Here is a 16,814-nt window from a genome sequence, read left to right on the forward strand (position 1 = left end):
CCCCCCCTTGCACTTCTACAAACAGTTTTTACCGCGAATCACAACATTGATGTTTCATCATTCATAAAGCCATAGCACTGAGATTTACTGTACGTTAGTGACGTTGAAAACTAAAATATTTACTCTCTAGGCTTTTGGGATTTCAAATTGGAAACTGAGACGTTTTGTATCAATGTCTAGAACAACAGTCCACATACAGCTCCGTATAAAACTTCTGTCAGATACACTCGTGTTTCACGGCTCAGATACTGCTGAAGGCAAATAAGCAAAGACTTTGGAGCTTTGATTCAAAACCCTCTGTTGGCTACCATAGCAGAACAGATTTTGGTGTCTGTAGCATTTCTGAATCCCAACACAGTCATACACAAGGCTTTATAAAAATCCCAAGGCACTTGCGGATGTGGCTGATGGCTCATTAGCTCAACATTTGAAAGTAGTGTTGACTACACTGTCACATTTGGCAGGGACTATGTATATCTAATTTTTTCACAGCAATTGACAGTCCCTCTCCCCCCATACAGAAAATGTATTATAGAGCAAGGATAAAGTTAAAACCATTGATGAGGTTTGGCAGTCTGTTCTCATCCCCAGGGCTTCAAATACCTACGCTTTGTCACCGACGCACAAGGCACCCTTCAGTGTCTGTAGGAGATGCGCCAGGCTTTCAAGTAACTACTATGTAAACCCATCCACGTCATTATTAGACGCTTAGAGAAAATGCTCCTTGCGTGTGATGACGTAGTATAAAGACCCAGAAAACCCACACAGGATGGGAGGGAGGAGGGGTGGGTGACACAGGACTTGCAACCAGCAGACTGGTGTTCACGTCCCAAAGTGTGGTTGAGTTATTTTAAAGTTACTTCCTTTCCGTACTTATGTTGTTTATGTTTTACTTAGTTTACATACTTATTTTTAACCCAACTATAATATTTTTTCCTAAACCTTACTAAATGGTTTTGTTGCCTAAACCTAAGAAAGTGTTTTTTCACATTGTTAACCACCTGTTAACTGCGACCGTGCGTTAGAAGATGATGTCAAGGGCCCTGACCAAGCATGAAGTATATGTTGGGTTTAGAAACCAAAAAGTATATACACACCTCTGCTGTGGTTGACTTGCAAGGCTAATGCTAAATGCTAACTAAATGTTTGATTCAGCATGCTAACAAGCTCACAATGACAAAGCTAACATACTGATGTTCAGCGGGTACAATGATAACCATTTTCACCATCTTAGTTTAGCGCGTTAGCGTGCCAATATTTACTAATTAGCACTAAACACAAAGTACAACTGAGGCTGGCGAGAATTAAATATTTTAGCAGGTATTTGGTCGTAAACCAAAATGTTGGACAAATTAAAGCTTTGGCTTGATGATAGCAGGGGTTTAAAATTGGAGAGATCACCAGCATAACAATTCATGGCAATCCTGCAAGTTGTTGAGACATTTCCCTCGATAACTTTTAGCTGAACCACAAATATCAACCTGCTGGTGGCGTTCGTGGAAAATCTCCAAAGTCACGCCTTGGCCGGCGTGGATATCTGCACCAAAGTCCACAGTAAACAACCAAATAGTGGAAATATTTCAGTCTGTGTTGGGCTAACTGACAGACCGACTGACATTGCCAATACTAAAGCCTTGCTAAAAAACTATGCTGAAAATATGACTTTCTGGATACACCATATGTTTGTGGACCAATAGTGATGTAGGTCTACTCATATTTTTTTACTGGATATACTGGATGAGATAGCCGCTAAAATGTGCTAAGTGGTAAATATGACCACCTAAACAGTCGTCCAAGTGTGAAGTTATAGGTTAAATCTCCCTTTAGACCTGAGGAACAGGATGTGAGTCATAGTACCACTGTTGATTCAGGCTATGAACAGAGCTTTGTTCACAGTGATGGTGTTTGTGTGTGTGCTTAGCTCGAGCTAGGTCTGTCTAATCCATGCCTCATGGGGAACTGTTTCCTGTGTAGTTAGTTCTGAATATACTTCTATGAGCTTTACAAACTATTTTTCTTTTCTTTCCCTCCCCTCTCTGTCATCCCTTCTGCTCCAATTAATTTTCACATCTTTTAAATATATTCTGTCCCGTTTGGTAATATTTGCATTACTCTGTTTTTTTCTACTTCTTAAATTTTGTTTTTTTTCCCTTTTTCCTCCAGCAACTGGACCTCCACTCGTGTCCGAAGCCGATCGTCTTCATCCTCCACTCCTTCCTCTCTGCTAAGATCTATCGTCTGGGTCTGGTGGCCTGACCTCTCTAAAGGGACATTTAGTCTTTTTTGAAAGCATAAATCCACCTTGTTTCTCCACCTCTCTGCAGCCCGCATGCAGCAGTACGCCACGTCAAACTCCATCAGTCAGGTACCCAAGCTGAGTTGAATGTAGCCTCTATCTGGAAATTGACCTCAATCTCCAAGTCAATGAAACACTGGAGAAACTAACCCAGGTAGGTTTTTGCTTTGAGTGAAGTGGACTGTTTTTTGGGATAAACCCTCCCTTTACCGGCTGCATGGACTGAAGTGTTGACTGAAGAACCACAGAAGAAAACATGGACTGGACTAGAAAGAGAGGGATGATATATACAGAGAGATGGACACAGATTGGGCATTACTGTCACGTCCAGGATTAGAAGGACTGGACACGATTGAGATGAATTCACTTTTAATTCAATCAAAATGTAATGGCGAACTGCCTTCCATTTACCAATTATATAATTTATTCACTATTAGCTCTCAAAGGTCATTCTGAATTTCATTTTCATTTTTCTTCACCAAACACTTGACACACTGTGGAAAAACTTTATGCATTTGTCTTTGTTAGCGTCCACTGAATCGTCTTGTTAGCGACGTCGTCATTCATCATTGAAACTGGTTGGCACAACCGCCCGCACAGTCTCCACCAATGTGACGGCTGACTGAAATTCAAAATGTCACCGTATTCTTTTAAGATGTTGCATACTGTGACCAAAGTAAGTAAAGTATTTCAACGTTTGACTGATTTATCTGAAGTCAGTTCTGATGTCTTCAGTTATAGAGAAAAGCCTCGGCTCCAATCAACATGAATTATAATATACACAAGCATTCAGATGTATTTTTTTAAATCACATTTAAATTCCATGTATTCTTTATCACTCAGAATAATAATAATAATAGCTTGCAACTTCCAACTTCGATTTCCACAGAGATACTAGTATTACATATGCATGGAGGTTTAAGATAAGGATAAATATGCACGTTTAATTAATCCCTAATGGTTCCATAGCCAAACAATGAGGTAATGTGCAGAATACTTTGGTAAACACATTTTGACCAGATACATTAGTTTGATCTTTTAGGGAAATATGCTTTTTCACTTTCTCGCAGAGAGTTTGATGAGCTACAGCCAGTTGCCTATTAGCTTAGCTTTGCTAACATTGGAAAACAGCTAGCTTGATAAGCTAGTTAATCAGGGAGCTCTAGAGGTGCTAGTAGGTGGAGTTTGTTACTGTACCTTTGGACTGTCTGGCTGTTTCCTGTATGATAAGCTATCCAGCTACTGGTTATGGCCTTATATATAATGGACAGATGCGAGAGGGATATTTATCTTCTGATCTATTTCCCAAAATGTTAAACTATTCCTCAAAGGGTCTGCAGTCTTACTCCTTCCTCCTTTATCTCAGAGTGGATTGAGAGCTGTTCATGATTAAAAGCCTGTTTAATCAACTGAAATTCTTTGATAATCTCTGAGGAACGGAGCCTCTTTGCCTGGTTAACACACTAAAGCCAACATCTGCCATGAGTGATTCTAATATTCATATTTTAAAAAGTCAAACTGTGCCACATTCGCCCCATCAAGTATTATTTGTCTTTAATTATAGCAATATAAAGATGATAGGAGTCTTCCGTCCTGCTTGGAGCAGCCAGTGCAGGACACTTTTTATTGGATGTTATGCAGCAGATCAAATCTATACACTGCACTGTCTCTGACATAGTCGGCTGCTGGGTCTTTTCCCCGTGGCTTGAGACGACAAAGAGGAAGACAAAGAAAGTAATCATAGAGGTCAAAGGGTGGATCAATAGTGTGACTTCTATTATGGCTACTTTTCTCTTGGTTATGAGCACAGAAATACTCAACTAGCAGATATTTTGTTTGCTGTCTTGTTCATATCAAACACACATTTCCAATGACCAAGTATACACACACTCGCACTGTGAAGAATGATTTACACATTGTAATCCCACCACTCTCTAGAAGACGCCTCTGTTTTTGTTGATACTAAAATCATTGTGACACGTTTGTGTTCAGCCGAGAAGCCAGCACTCACTGATGACCTCAAGTGAGGAGAAGCTCTTTGAGTGAAGGTTGCTTTGATATGTAGAATACTCTGATGCCTTTGGCAGCTACTGTACTGTCACTCAGAATGACAAAGCCTAGTTTTTAACTCAAACAGTGCACATAAATCATGTATTTAACAAAAGCGACATGATGAGTTTGTTTTTATTGTCTTCACTTGTTTATTCATTTCTCAACAGCAAATACAAATCGAGAGAAGAAGCCTGGAAAATGTTGACATTTCACTTAAATCACATACAAATGTAAATGACATCTACAATTTGTTTGCTAACGATACTTGTTTTTAGTAGTAGGATATTATACTATTCACTTCTTCTACTTTCAGAACTGAAATGAACCCTGCTGTAAACAGCGCAGTAATTTATCTTGGGACAGTTAGCATGAGAGGTGGTTTGCTGATATACTGCGTATTAGTGACAGTTTAGCTTGACTTGGGAAGCGTTTTATTGATCGGCTCAGCAGGAAGAATTCACGCGTCTTTAGCCAAAGAGCTTGACAGTAATTGAGTTGTAGGCAGCGCTTAACACAATCGTAACTCTTTGGCATGGTTAACTTGGCTCCTATGTAATGAGCTGGCATCCTCTCTCTCTCCCTCACACACAAACAAATGGATGGACACATTCATGTAATTGAGGGTAAGGAGTTTAGACCTGTCAAGCAATCATAACTCTTGACATTGTTCACCAGTTGACATTGTTTTATAGCAATTTCCCACCTTTTCCCCCACCTCTTTGTGTTTATCGCCGTTCCCCTTCTGCTCAGAGTTTTGTTGAATCAAGTCAGCGTCTCTGTGGGACACTTAACGTCTGCAGATAGCAATTGTTGCATCATGTGAAAGAAAAACACAAAGAGCTCTCCAGGTCACCTTTCCCACTGAGACAGACAGAAAGCAGTGTTTGTGCCAATTTTAAGACTTAAAAACACACACGCATACAAATGGACCAACAATCACTGATGAAATTCAAACACACACACACAAACACAAGCATGCACGCTCACTAATAACCAGCTTTCTCACTGAGAGAGTTTGAGAGGGCTGTATTGACTTAGACTGTCAGCTTTTTATTTTGAGGGGCTGGACAAGAACCAGATCAATTAGCAATCAGGCATAAGTTTGTGTGTGTGTGTGTGTGTGTGTGTGTGTGTGTGTGTGTGTGTGTGTGTTAACAAATGTCCAGAGTTGTGTTCATGTGCACACAGTGGACACTTATTTTTTGTTTGTGTGTGTGAAAAGCTTTTTGTCTGCATGCGAGTGTGCAGCCTGTATACTTTGCCTGCTGGAGAGTCTAGATCAAAATTGTGTAAGTAATAGGGGAGAGAGAGAGAACAGGGTGGGCAAAGCAAAAGGAAGGGCAAAGCCAATACATGTCCAACTTAGACTGAACATGACTTTGACGTTTAACATTTAGGGATACTTTGTTCGGAACCATATTTTATTTCCTGAGTGTAAATTTTAATGTTGTGCTAAATTAAAGAAATACAAATAATTTAGACTACTTTCAGTAGTCTGGAGATGGGTTGAGAGGGAGTGAGTTGAGCACCAAGTCATCCACATGTCACTACTGCCCTGAACTCCCAAGTCTCAATGTGGCATGGTGGACATTATAAATAACACTTTAACAAAACCTTCTGCTGCTACAGGAAACCTGTACGCTGTGTTCCAGACAGCAGAACACAGCGCTGTGCTTCAGTTTGTGGGTGGTTCCTTATTACTTTGGTGGAAACAAGATTTAGAGTGCCTGACGCACAGCGAAGGTGGTCCTCACTCTCATCGTCAGGCATCACCCAAAAATCCTGCAACCGTCCTGACTCATCTGAAATATCTTCATCCTCCTCATTCTGACCAATTTCATAAAGGCTCCCTCAAAGTTTTCAGTCAAGGTTGACCAAACCTTTCTCTCAATGAGTTACACCCCATGAATCTCATGCTCAGGTCATCCACAGTAGGTCAATTTCCTCAATCAACTCACAAGTCATAAGCTATCACACACTGGGTTCTGAGCTTGACTCATGCAGTTGGACTCTGTTCAGGACATAAAACACGCCTGAAGCCTCTCGTTGTGCTACACAATTAGCTAAACCACCTGTAGCTAGCCGGCTACACAGCATTTTGGCTTAATTTAGAAAAGTAGCAATAAGATATTTAAAGAGGCATTTAACAACATATTGTGTAATAACACCGTATTATGTAATAGTCTGCTGCATTTTGTAATAAACAGCTTTAACGCAATATGTAATAAATATCCTAGCATTTTATAATAAATGTTTGGATTTTACAATCTTCATCTGAGTGAATTACGAGTTTTTAGCACACACATTTAGAATCGAGGCCTAAATATGATTGGAAATTGGTCATTTCTAATTAGAGGACAAAAACTACAGCACAGCTAAGGTTTGATATATCAGTGCTGTTTTTGAAAACAGTATATAAAGCATATATTCATGATTTTAAGTCTGATTATCTATTCTGTGAAACTCCAGTGTCATTTGCAATGAAAGTTGTGTTATGATTTTACCATAGAAATGCTTCATGGCAACAAGAGACAGATGGCCTTTTTATTGGATATTCTTATAATGGGTTTTGTCTCCAGCTACAATTCATTATCGACCTCCATGGTCCGCCACCTGAGGCATCTCCTCAATGCTGGTTGGAAATCCAAGGTGTTTTTCAAGAAAACAGAATCCAGTCAGTGGATGATGAAGGTGTTATTACTTATTCTACTTTTACAATAGTCAATTAATCTTTAACCTTCCTTTTATTATTAAAACAAACAGTTTTACTGCAGTTAGTACATGCTAAATGTATTGACATTTGTCTTAAATATATTCAACCTTCTCTTAGACGCCTGATGCGTACTGGGAATCAACTAATTACTCATTAGTCTACAGGTTCTACACCTTCCGTTCTCTGGATGAAGGAAAGACTGTAGGCGGTTAAATAGGCGATAGCTGCTGAAAAGTGACTTTCATTCATTGTCAGAAAGACCTGACCACTGTTGCATTTTCCAATTTTTCTTAAACTGGATGCGCCTGGACGATAATAATGAGACAGAAGGCGATGAGAGGGGGGAGTGCATTGAGCTTGTTGAAGGAGATACTCAAGTGGGATGGGAAAGATGACCCCTCAAGATATTCTCAACCACCTATTTATTACCAACAGCTCCCACAACAGCAGCAGTGTGTGTGCATCTGTTTGTCTGCGTGGTGAGCTGTGAGCACTTACGTTCCTGCTTTGCACATCGAAAATAGTCATCACAACCAGGTGGGAATCCTGTTTGCTGTCCATTAACATAGCAGTGTGACTTTATGTTTTGATAGTGATGGACCTGTGGAGTCTGCAGCAGCCAGGCCCAGAGCAGTTACGACAAAAACAGGGCGAATACTAACTCTGTGGGTATTCATATGTTTAGTCCCCACTCTGCTGCAGTTCCTGTCACCGCTCTGGTCGCCACCAAGATCCACCCACACAAAAGCAGATCGCTCCCTCCCCCAACTCAGGTAAGAAAAACGTATCTTGTTTGAGACATTCCACATTGCTGTTTGATCTGGGGATGGTTGAGGTATCTATTGTCTATTGTTTTTTTAGACAAGAAGAAGAAAAAGAAGAACTGCTGCAAATGCTTCTTCTCTTGAAAGAAGAGGACGTTCTGCTTTTGCTGAGAAATTAGCCAGGGCAACCAATTTGGGGTTTCAAATTAGGCTTAATCTGTACAGTCTCCTTGTAGCAGTGTACAGGCTGAGCATTGACATTGCAATATATAATCTTTATATCATAGATACAAGCCTACATATATAAATGTGTTTATTGTTTGACCACTCCACAGCAAGCTAAAAAAACACAAAACGCACACCTCTGACATATTATTACCTTAATCATTAAGCAAATGAGCATACAGCGATAGTGCTGGTGATGCTGGTACAAGTCGCTCTACAGGATAGCACTTTCTTGAGGCCTAGTTAGGCTGAAATATTCTCAACACAAAGTCTTGTCATCTGGCTCAGACATTTTTTTTTTTGCTGTGTTTATCCTAAATCAAAGGAACACGGGCCGTTTTGTTTCACTTTACTTAATGTCTTTAAATTGCCACTCTTTGCTAGTTTTAGCACGTTGTATGTCGAATGTGATATCTGAGCTGATAACTCAGCGAACACAACTGGTCTCTGATGTGATACACATGAGAACATTCACAATTAATCTGTTAGACAAAGGCACACTTTGTAGGCACTGCAAGAGAAAGAAACTGGGTCATCGCCTCACTCTGTCCCTGTTATTATCTGTTAATGTACATGAAGAAGATGAGTAAGCTTCTCAGCAACATACACACTGTACATGAACACACACAGAAGGACACACTGTCTTACTAAAGCAGATAGAAAGCATGTTTGTGAGGTGAAGTCGCTGCTGTGACCCTCCCACTTAACACATGCTGCACTTCAAGCTCGGTTACTCTCAAAAACAACCGCCCACACGCAACCTATACACATACGTGGCCTCAAATCACGGAACTATGTACTCCCACTGACTGTACACAACATCTCCTTTTCTCACACACGCACACACACAGAAATACAAAGTACCAGTCTCTGGGAACCTGACGATAAAATAGATGAGGGGTGAGGAACGGGTGTGTGTGTGAGAGATAGGAATGTTTCTGGATGCCACTGCCAAGTCCCTACACTACCCCTGAATGCACCCCCATCTCTCTTTCTAACACACACACACACACACACACACACACACACACACACACACACACAGAGTCTTTTGTGTTCTACTCTGTCCCATCAACCTGTGCACAGAGGCACAGGGATAGATTAATCTGTAATGCATGTGCATGTGTGCCTTGCTTTCTTGCACATGTGAATGGATCCCACGAGTAACGCAAGCTGTCATGAAAACAGTACCAATGGGAGTTGGAAGCTGTGAATTTTTAGTTTAACACCATGACAACATTATGTCATTACAAGATTATCAGGCCAGCAGAGCAGGATTTCAACTGGATCTGTATGCTTATCAGAGAATACCTTATTTCACTCTATTTTGCACTTTTATGATCGGTATTATAGTCAAAATGTGTATGCAAACAATAAGTGGGATATTGGTAGACATAAAAAAAAGTCAAAATTACCACAGAGAGACAATATCTGACCAGACACAACCCGAGAGACAGAAAGAACACATGCAGGAAATAAATAATGACACTGAGACAATGAAAGGATGCACTGCAGTAATATGCTTCCTTCGGAGGAGTTAACAGAAGTTAATGGGTGATTGCCCCAAAAAATAGCTTGATTATTTAAGTAGAAGATGTATTCATTGTTTACATTAAAGCTACATTAATCAATATCTTCATATTAAAAGTTGAACAAAGTGAAAAGTGGTGTTTGTTGGTGACAAATCCACAAAGAATTATCACCAGCTCTGCAGTTTCCCTTTAGTTCCATGGAGGGTTTTAGCCTTGTTTAGCTCATTGTTTTGGATTTGAATCAACTGTGTGCTTCCTGTTCCTCGTTAAATGACAGACAAAGTTAACAACTAGCTGGTTGCATTGTACACAGTGGAGCATTCAGCAGCTGAAGAGCGGCATATTTCCCCCAGAAGTTGGCAGGGACCGAAACAAAGCTCTTTCATCAACCTGAAACATGACTTCAAATAAATGCGAATGTTGCCTTGTCTGCTTGATGTGTAACTGTACCATTGTTTGCTTACACATTAACAATATTCATTTTATAAGGAGGTAATGTCAGTTGTGTTTACATCTTGTTCCTCTTCCTCTGAAGTGGTAACTAAAAACATGTTATACTGCTTATAAACGTATATAAACATTCCAAGTAATTGTTATTACTTGGAAAACGATGGCTATTGTGAGATTGAGTGCCTATATTTCATTAAAGATATCTATTTAAAATTGTATTCATATCTTTACAAATAAGCTTCTTTTTTTAAACTTGGCTATTACTGAATTGTCATGTGTTTTTATCCAATGTGTTATATCAAAATAGTTGAAGAATGAGCATTGTACCGTAAGCATCCATTGATTGAAAGCAGTTTTGTTTTCCGTCTGGCATTAATAGTGGACGCAGGAGATCGATATTGTATTGCAGCTGGAGATAAAACGCATCACATTAAGACATTCAGCTTATTTACTTATGCACATCATAAGCAATAAGGACTTTGATGAAAGCCAGTCAATAAATATGGAGACTGTTAAGGAGGGTAACATAGGAGCAGCAGCACCACTATGAATACAATGGAAAGCAAACAGAGGGTCCAGTTATGGTGAATTACTTACTAATTCACGGTCAATTCTCCACGGGAAGAGCCCAAAGTTGAACACCATGGTTGTAATCACACAGCCCAGAAACAAGATTCCTACGGCCACGGAAAGTAGGAGACCCAACATAACTTCTGGAGCACTTAATGTGGAAGAAAAATATTAAATTAAATGAGGAAACATATTGTATTAATTGCAAAGCCTAACATGTAGTAACAGACTAAATTACAGCGGCTCGTTTCTCATTCATGATCTTACCATTGGAGATAATCACCCAGTTCCCACAGGCATGAGTAGGAAACACACACATACAATTATTTTCTGTTCGATTCAAAAAGGGTCAGTGGATCGCTCTTTGTCTGGCCTCTCACCTGGGACCACTTTGCCTTGGGAGACCCTACCAGGAGCTATTTACCCCCCGACAACACAGCTCCCAGGCTCACTGGGGCACACAAACCCCTCCACCGCGTTAAGGTGGCGATTCTTTGGAGAGGAGATGCAAGTGATATGATAATGACAAATGTAACATTTATGTAGCACAAAGTGCTTTAAATCATAAAAGCAGAAATAAGAGACAGCAGTCATGAGATAACAGAAGTACAAGGTCAGAAATACAAATAATATTTAGTTTAAAACTGACAGTGTTCAGTGATGCCTTAATTGCTGATGCTTTACCTGCTGGATGACAGTTCTTACAAAGGTAGTTGTTTAGGCTGACGTCCAGCATCTCGAACACCAGACACTTCCAGAATTCACCGTAAAACATGACGATGTTCCACCGGTCCAGGTTGTTGCCATTAGTGGTCCATTAACACGGTCAGCGTAGACGCCTGAAGATACTTAATTGACATGCTTATTTGTGGAATGAGAGAAGTTAGGCAAAAAATGACCCCTTTTCACAGACTAGGTAAAAAGAAATTACCATGTTGGCCTTGATGCAATCAGACAACTACAGCTCATTCAGAATGCTGTTTACAGAGATGTAAAGTGGAGCAGATTACTCCAATTAACAAAAGAAAGAGTGGCATCAATCTGTTCATCCAATCCTTGGCAAGAAAGCAAATACACATATTTACCCAACTGTCAAACCATTCCTTCCAGTGAAAATAAAATGAAAAAATAATGCTTATAAAACAAGAAGATAAAACAAAGTAAAGTAAGCAATACATTCCAGCTGTGTGTGAGAAGTTTACATGTTGTCTCATGTTGTCACACGCCGGACCAGTATCATCTCTCAGAGGAAGGTTTTGGCACAGGTGCGCAGGCTAGATGGCAATCATGATTGTATTTTCATTTATAACTGTTTTGTCCCCGAAATGGGCACTGTCACACATTGATGCACCTGTACAAAATCAGCCACCTACACATACTAACACAAAATTACACCCACCCAAGTTTAATGACTTGAGAACTAATGACAAAATAATTGAAAATTGGATGCATTTTAGGCAAAACTTAGTGCATAATTCAGTGCGGAGAAGGCTTTTTAACAACGTTAAGACCAGCATGTAGGGAGATAAAATTTACAGAAGACAAAATCAAAGTTAAATTTGTTTTTTGTCGTGCTTTAGACAAAATGTGAAAGAAACTTCAGAGGCAGTGCAATTGCACATAAGGTCAATGCAAAGATGCAAGTGACATGGGCGAATTGAGACAAAGATGCATAAATGCAAGTTGAAATTTTGCACTTTTCCCAATTGATTGCACCTTAAACATATAGAGATGAAAGAACAAATGAAAAAGACTTTCAAAACACTGCATTAGCAAAAGTTAAGAGTTATTAAGAGTTATGTTCAGTCCTAATAGTGACTATAGTGCAGTGGCAAGTCCAAAATGTTTTATCAAGAAACTACTTTGGCGATGGATGGCTTTACTGAAGGGCCACATCAAACAGGTAGATAACAATGTAACATTGTAGCGCATGAATAAGCTCTTCGGTACACAATGCTGATCAGGAACTAAACGTACACAATGAATTAGCCTTTTGGTCCAGTTGTCATGAAGACAGACATTCTGCTTTTCTCTGTTTTCTCCTCACACACAGATTAAATTGTTTCCCTGGCAAACAAGCAACAGAGTGAAAACTTTAGACTTTTCTTATGTCTGATGAAACAGTTTAGATAGAAGATAGAAGACTGTATTTTACTCTGCAACCTCTCCTTCCCCCTTTAGTTGCATGAATCTGCTTCTGCCCATTTGTCCCTGGAACAAGAACCTCCCACGGCCATTAATAACATTTATTTTACATGTTGCAACAAGCAGCAGTGACAACAGATGGCCAACTCATCTATTTCTGCTGTATTCATTTAATGGGCCCACAGATCATCTCTAAATCATTTAGGGTCCTGGCATTAAAACCAAGAAGCAACGTCTACTGCAATATCTGGTTGTGGATTTGTTGTTCCACACTTTTGTGATTTTGTCTTCCTTTGAAAGTTGTATATCTGACATTGTTGTGACTTAAATGTGTACAAAGTATTATTAACACAGGAACAAAAAGTTTCTGTCTCCATGCTTAGTTACATGTATCCCTTATTACCAAGGACTAGTGATAAGTGGCACCATTTGTTGTCTCCTCTCTTCTGCACAGCCACAAAGTATTTTCCTTTTCTGGTCATTTTCTATCAAGGATTTTGTCGTGTGACACAGATGCATGAGGTACAATCTAAACTGTATCATCTCTTCTGTTGGTCCACTGCGATACAACCAGCACATGCAGATCATATACCTTGTATTGTTATTATTATATTGGATATTTCTTGGAACAAATGTAGGACATTTACTTTAAAAAATCTCTTAATTACCACAGTAAAAAATGTTTCATTTTCTGTATATGTGTAGTCAGATTTCCTCAACTTATATTCATTAGTCATTGTGTGGAATTATTGAGAAAAGTATTTCTATATCGCCTCAAATATTCCGAAATTAGCTTTTTGAATGTTCAAATATTTAGTAATTTTACTCTGAAAGATCTTTTAATTTGTACAGTAAAAATGTTTCATTTTCACTATGGGAGGAGTCAACGATGTCTTGAAGACATATGCATCAGTCATTGTTTGGAATTATTGAGAAAATAGTTTTTATAGCACCTCAAATATTCAGAAATGTATCCATTTCTTGGGACAAATGTATAACTTTTATTTTAAATGTCTCTGATTTGGTACAGTAAAAATGTCTGATTTTCAGTATGGGCGGAGTCAACAATGTCCTCAACACATATATATCGGTCATTGTCTGGAATTATTGAGAAAATACTTTTTATAACACGTTATTACTGGAGAGAGAGACAATGAGGGAGAAAGAGAGAGTAGGGGTGGGGGACAAAAACATAAAAAGTTTATTAGAGAAAATGTTTTTCTCTTCATTGAATCACAAATACACATTTTGCTGATTAAAACAGACAGGACTAACTGATGACTGCTGTGCTCCTTTTTAACCCAACTCAATAATATTTGTTTGTAGCAGGCTTATGATCGTAATCAAATAACACTTTAAATATTCAGTTATTAGATATTTTGTCGGTAGAAATGTATGAGAAAAATTTCTGACATCAGGTATTACTTTTATTGTCCTTGCCCCGAATTTTTATCATTCAAATCTTACTGGAAAAATGTATTTTACCACTTTGTGTCAAGGTCAGCACAGTCCTTAATATCTATTATGGCTTCTTCTGGGGATCCACCAAAGAGCACATGCAGGATAGCTGGGCTGAGTCCTCCAAGGCATGGCCCATTATGGAGGAATGACCAATCATTTGGCCAGCAACAACAAAGAAGTCACTCTCCAAAAGGTAATGCCAAGTGGAGGGAGTCAGATGATCTTGTTCCCCCTCAAAAAGAAGAGTTCCTCCTGGTACTTCAATTAAAAAAGAAAAGTGAAAGAACATTGACAGTGCAGAATGTAAAGGACATAGACATTCAAACTTTCATACAGAATTAGTAAGGAAATATCAATCAGCCACTGAATACTTTGGGTGATCCTGTAGAAATCAGTGGGATCTAGGTCAACTATCTCAGGAGCAGCCACACGTCCCTGAGAGGTGGCACGCAATAGTTTGTGTTGCTGGCCCTTGTTGTCTCACTTGTAGTCTTGTCAACATGCTCACAAATCTACCTTCACTTCGGGAGGCACTTTCTGTGGTCACCACAATTTCGACCTCACCACTGCTCTGTGATGGTCTTGGGTAAAGAGAAGCACGTTTTGTTATTGGGGCCAGTATATTTTATATTACACATTCACAAAAACACTGCAACCAGAAAAGAATGGTCATATGAATAGAATAGAATAAATCCATTCAAATTCAACTTTCCCTCAAGACCAATATTCAGGATCATACAGGATCATCCACATTCAACATGCTTTACATCTTTTGGCAGACTCCAGAGCCTAATGCTTCATGTCTGATGTACGACTACTTGAGTGCTTGACAAATGTGACGTTTTAGTTCTGTAGAGCAATACCTCACGCACTCATCACTGGGAGCCTTGATTCTTGTAAGAGGGAACTCCTCTCCACACGTCACACATTTCTGAGGTGGTCCAACTAGCTCATTACTGCATTCTGGTTGACATGCCTGTAAACAAGATCATTTTAAAATGTAACACAAGCTATACTTGTGTAAATAGTCATACTCTTGCCATTTTCATATGGGAACACCAATTTAAAAGTGAGGATCTTACAGGGTTCCAGATTCAGGATTCTTTGGAGTGGTCGGATGAAAATTGTAGCGTGACCAATCTGTGTTTGTGGATCTTTCAAATGTCTCACATGGTAACCCTCATTGGGACATGGTATGATGATCAGTTGGCGACTTCGTGTTGTTCCAGAGATTTTGAGCAACTCAAATCCTCCCTTGTCTGAGTTTTGGATATGCCTCTAAAATAAATTCTCTAAAGTCATCTGGATCAGTATGACTACCTGGAAATAGAAGATAATAATACAAACAATCGATCCAACTTGACATATAATAACGTTTAATGTTTTTGAAAGGTAACTCGATTCAAGAAAAATACGTCTGTCCATCATGATGCCTGATTTACCTTGGAATGTAAGACGTTTCCCCCTAGTCCTGCAGCAGCAAGTCTGTCTCTGGCTTATCGGTTTGTCCTCAATACAACAGAAAGAGTGAGTGTACGAATGAAGCCGTGCAGGCGCAGCAACAGTTCGCCTCCTTCTCCCTCCAATATATGGACCAAACGGTCTAGAAACCTCGGCTAGAATCAAGTGAAGAGGATAAGCTATAATCAGAGAATAAGGACGTTGCAGAAGACACATGTTGGCTAACGATATCATCGCACACTTTACAGGAATGCGATCTGACGCACAGCATGAATAAATAAATCACTCATCACCGGCGATAGTAATTTAGTCTACACAAGGGATCTAGCATGGAAAACATCCCGCAGCAGGTCTGCCAGCGGCCGCCCGGTCGAAGCCATGAGTGCTGCTAGATAGTTTTTGACCTCGTCCACAGAGATGACTCGCTAAGAATCGGTTGCTTCTGTCTTGCTCCCCGACTCGACCAATCCTGCTTAAGAATGAGGTTCGGACCGCCTACCTCACTAACACACGTTCATCATGTATTTATTCTTGTATTTATTCATTTATACATTGGAAGGAGTCTTCTAAATGGGACAGCCTCGTCGCAGCCGCAGTGACGCATTCGGTCTCCAAACGGCCACAGCTGGCGCATAGAATGACGTCACATGATTCGTCAAGATCAAAGGCAAAGCGTCACAAATGACGTCAGTTCAGAAACAGACTCTGTAGAACGGCATGACGTCACAAAGAGATGAGAGGCACAATCCAGATCAAAGGCAAAGAAACTATAAAGCCTACCTACCCCAGACTTGTCCACACAGTTGAGAACTTTCAAGAGACACCAGCAGCCTACAGTAGAAGCAAGAAAGCAAAATGAGTGTACTTTGGGAGAGTATAAGAAAGTCAAGGAATAATGGCCTTATACAGCAGCTAAATGTGGCTGAACATAACAATGATGTCACGTCTGCCCGAAATAATGACCTTGAACAGCGGCTAAAGGTGGCTGAACATAACATTAATGACCTTGAACAGAGGCTAAATGTGGCTGAACATAACAGCGATGTCAAGTCGGCCCGAAATGATGACCTTGAACAGCAGCTAAAGGTGGCTGAACATAACACTAATTACCTTGAACAGCGGCTAAAGGTGGCTGAACATAACAA

At 39.7% G+C, this 16,814-nt stretch overlaps 1 protein-coding gene and 1 long non-coding RNA gene across 2 annotated transcripts in view; one reads left to right on the forward strand and one right to left on the reverse strand.

Annotated features, from left to right (window-relative positions):
- sntb1 (syntrophin, basic 1) overlaps positions 1-3,614 on the forward strand; it is a 43,805-nt gene extending 40,191 nt beyond the window's left edge. The window contains exon 8 of the mRNA XM_031852875.1: positions 2,164-3,614. Coding sequence (XP_031708735.1) covers positions 2,164-2,256 — 93 coding nt within the window. The 3' untranslated portion in view covers positions 2,257-3,614. The remainder of the gene's footprint in view (positions 1-2,163) is intronic.
- Positions 3,615-13,932: 10,318 nt separating this feature from the next.
- Positions 13,933-16,319, reverse strand: LOC116386822 (uncharacterized). The gene is made up of 3 exons (XR_004212985.1): positions 15,651-16,319; positions 15,291-15,528; positions 13,933-15,184 (listed from the first exon to the last, which is right to left on the reverse strand). It is a non-coding gene; the product is annotated as an uncharacterized LOC116386822 (long non-coding RNA).
- Between the last annotated feature and the right edge of the window lie 495 nt (positions 16,320-16,814).

Source organism: Anarrhichthys ocellatus, unplaced genomic scaffold (assembly GCF_004355925.1).
Source record: "Anarrhichthys ocellatus isolate YVR2014 unplaced genomic scaffold, GSC_Weel_1.0 scaffold13, whole genome shotgun sequence".
NCBI lineage: Eukaryota > Metazoa > Chordata > Actinopteri > Perciformes > Anarhichadidae > Anarrhichthys > Anarrhichthys ocellatus.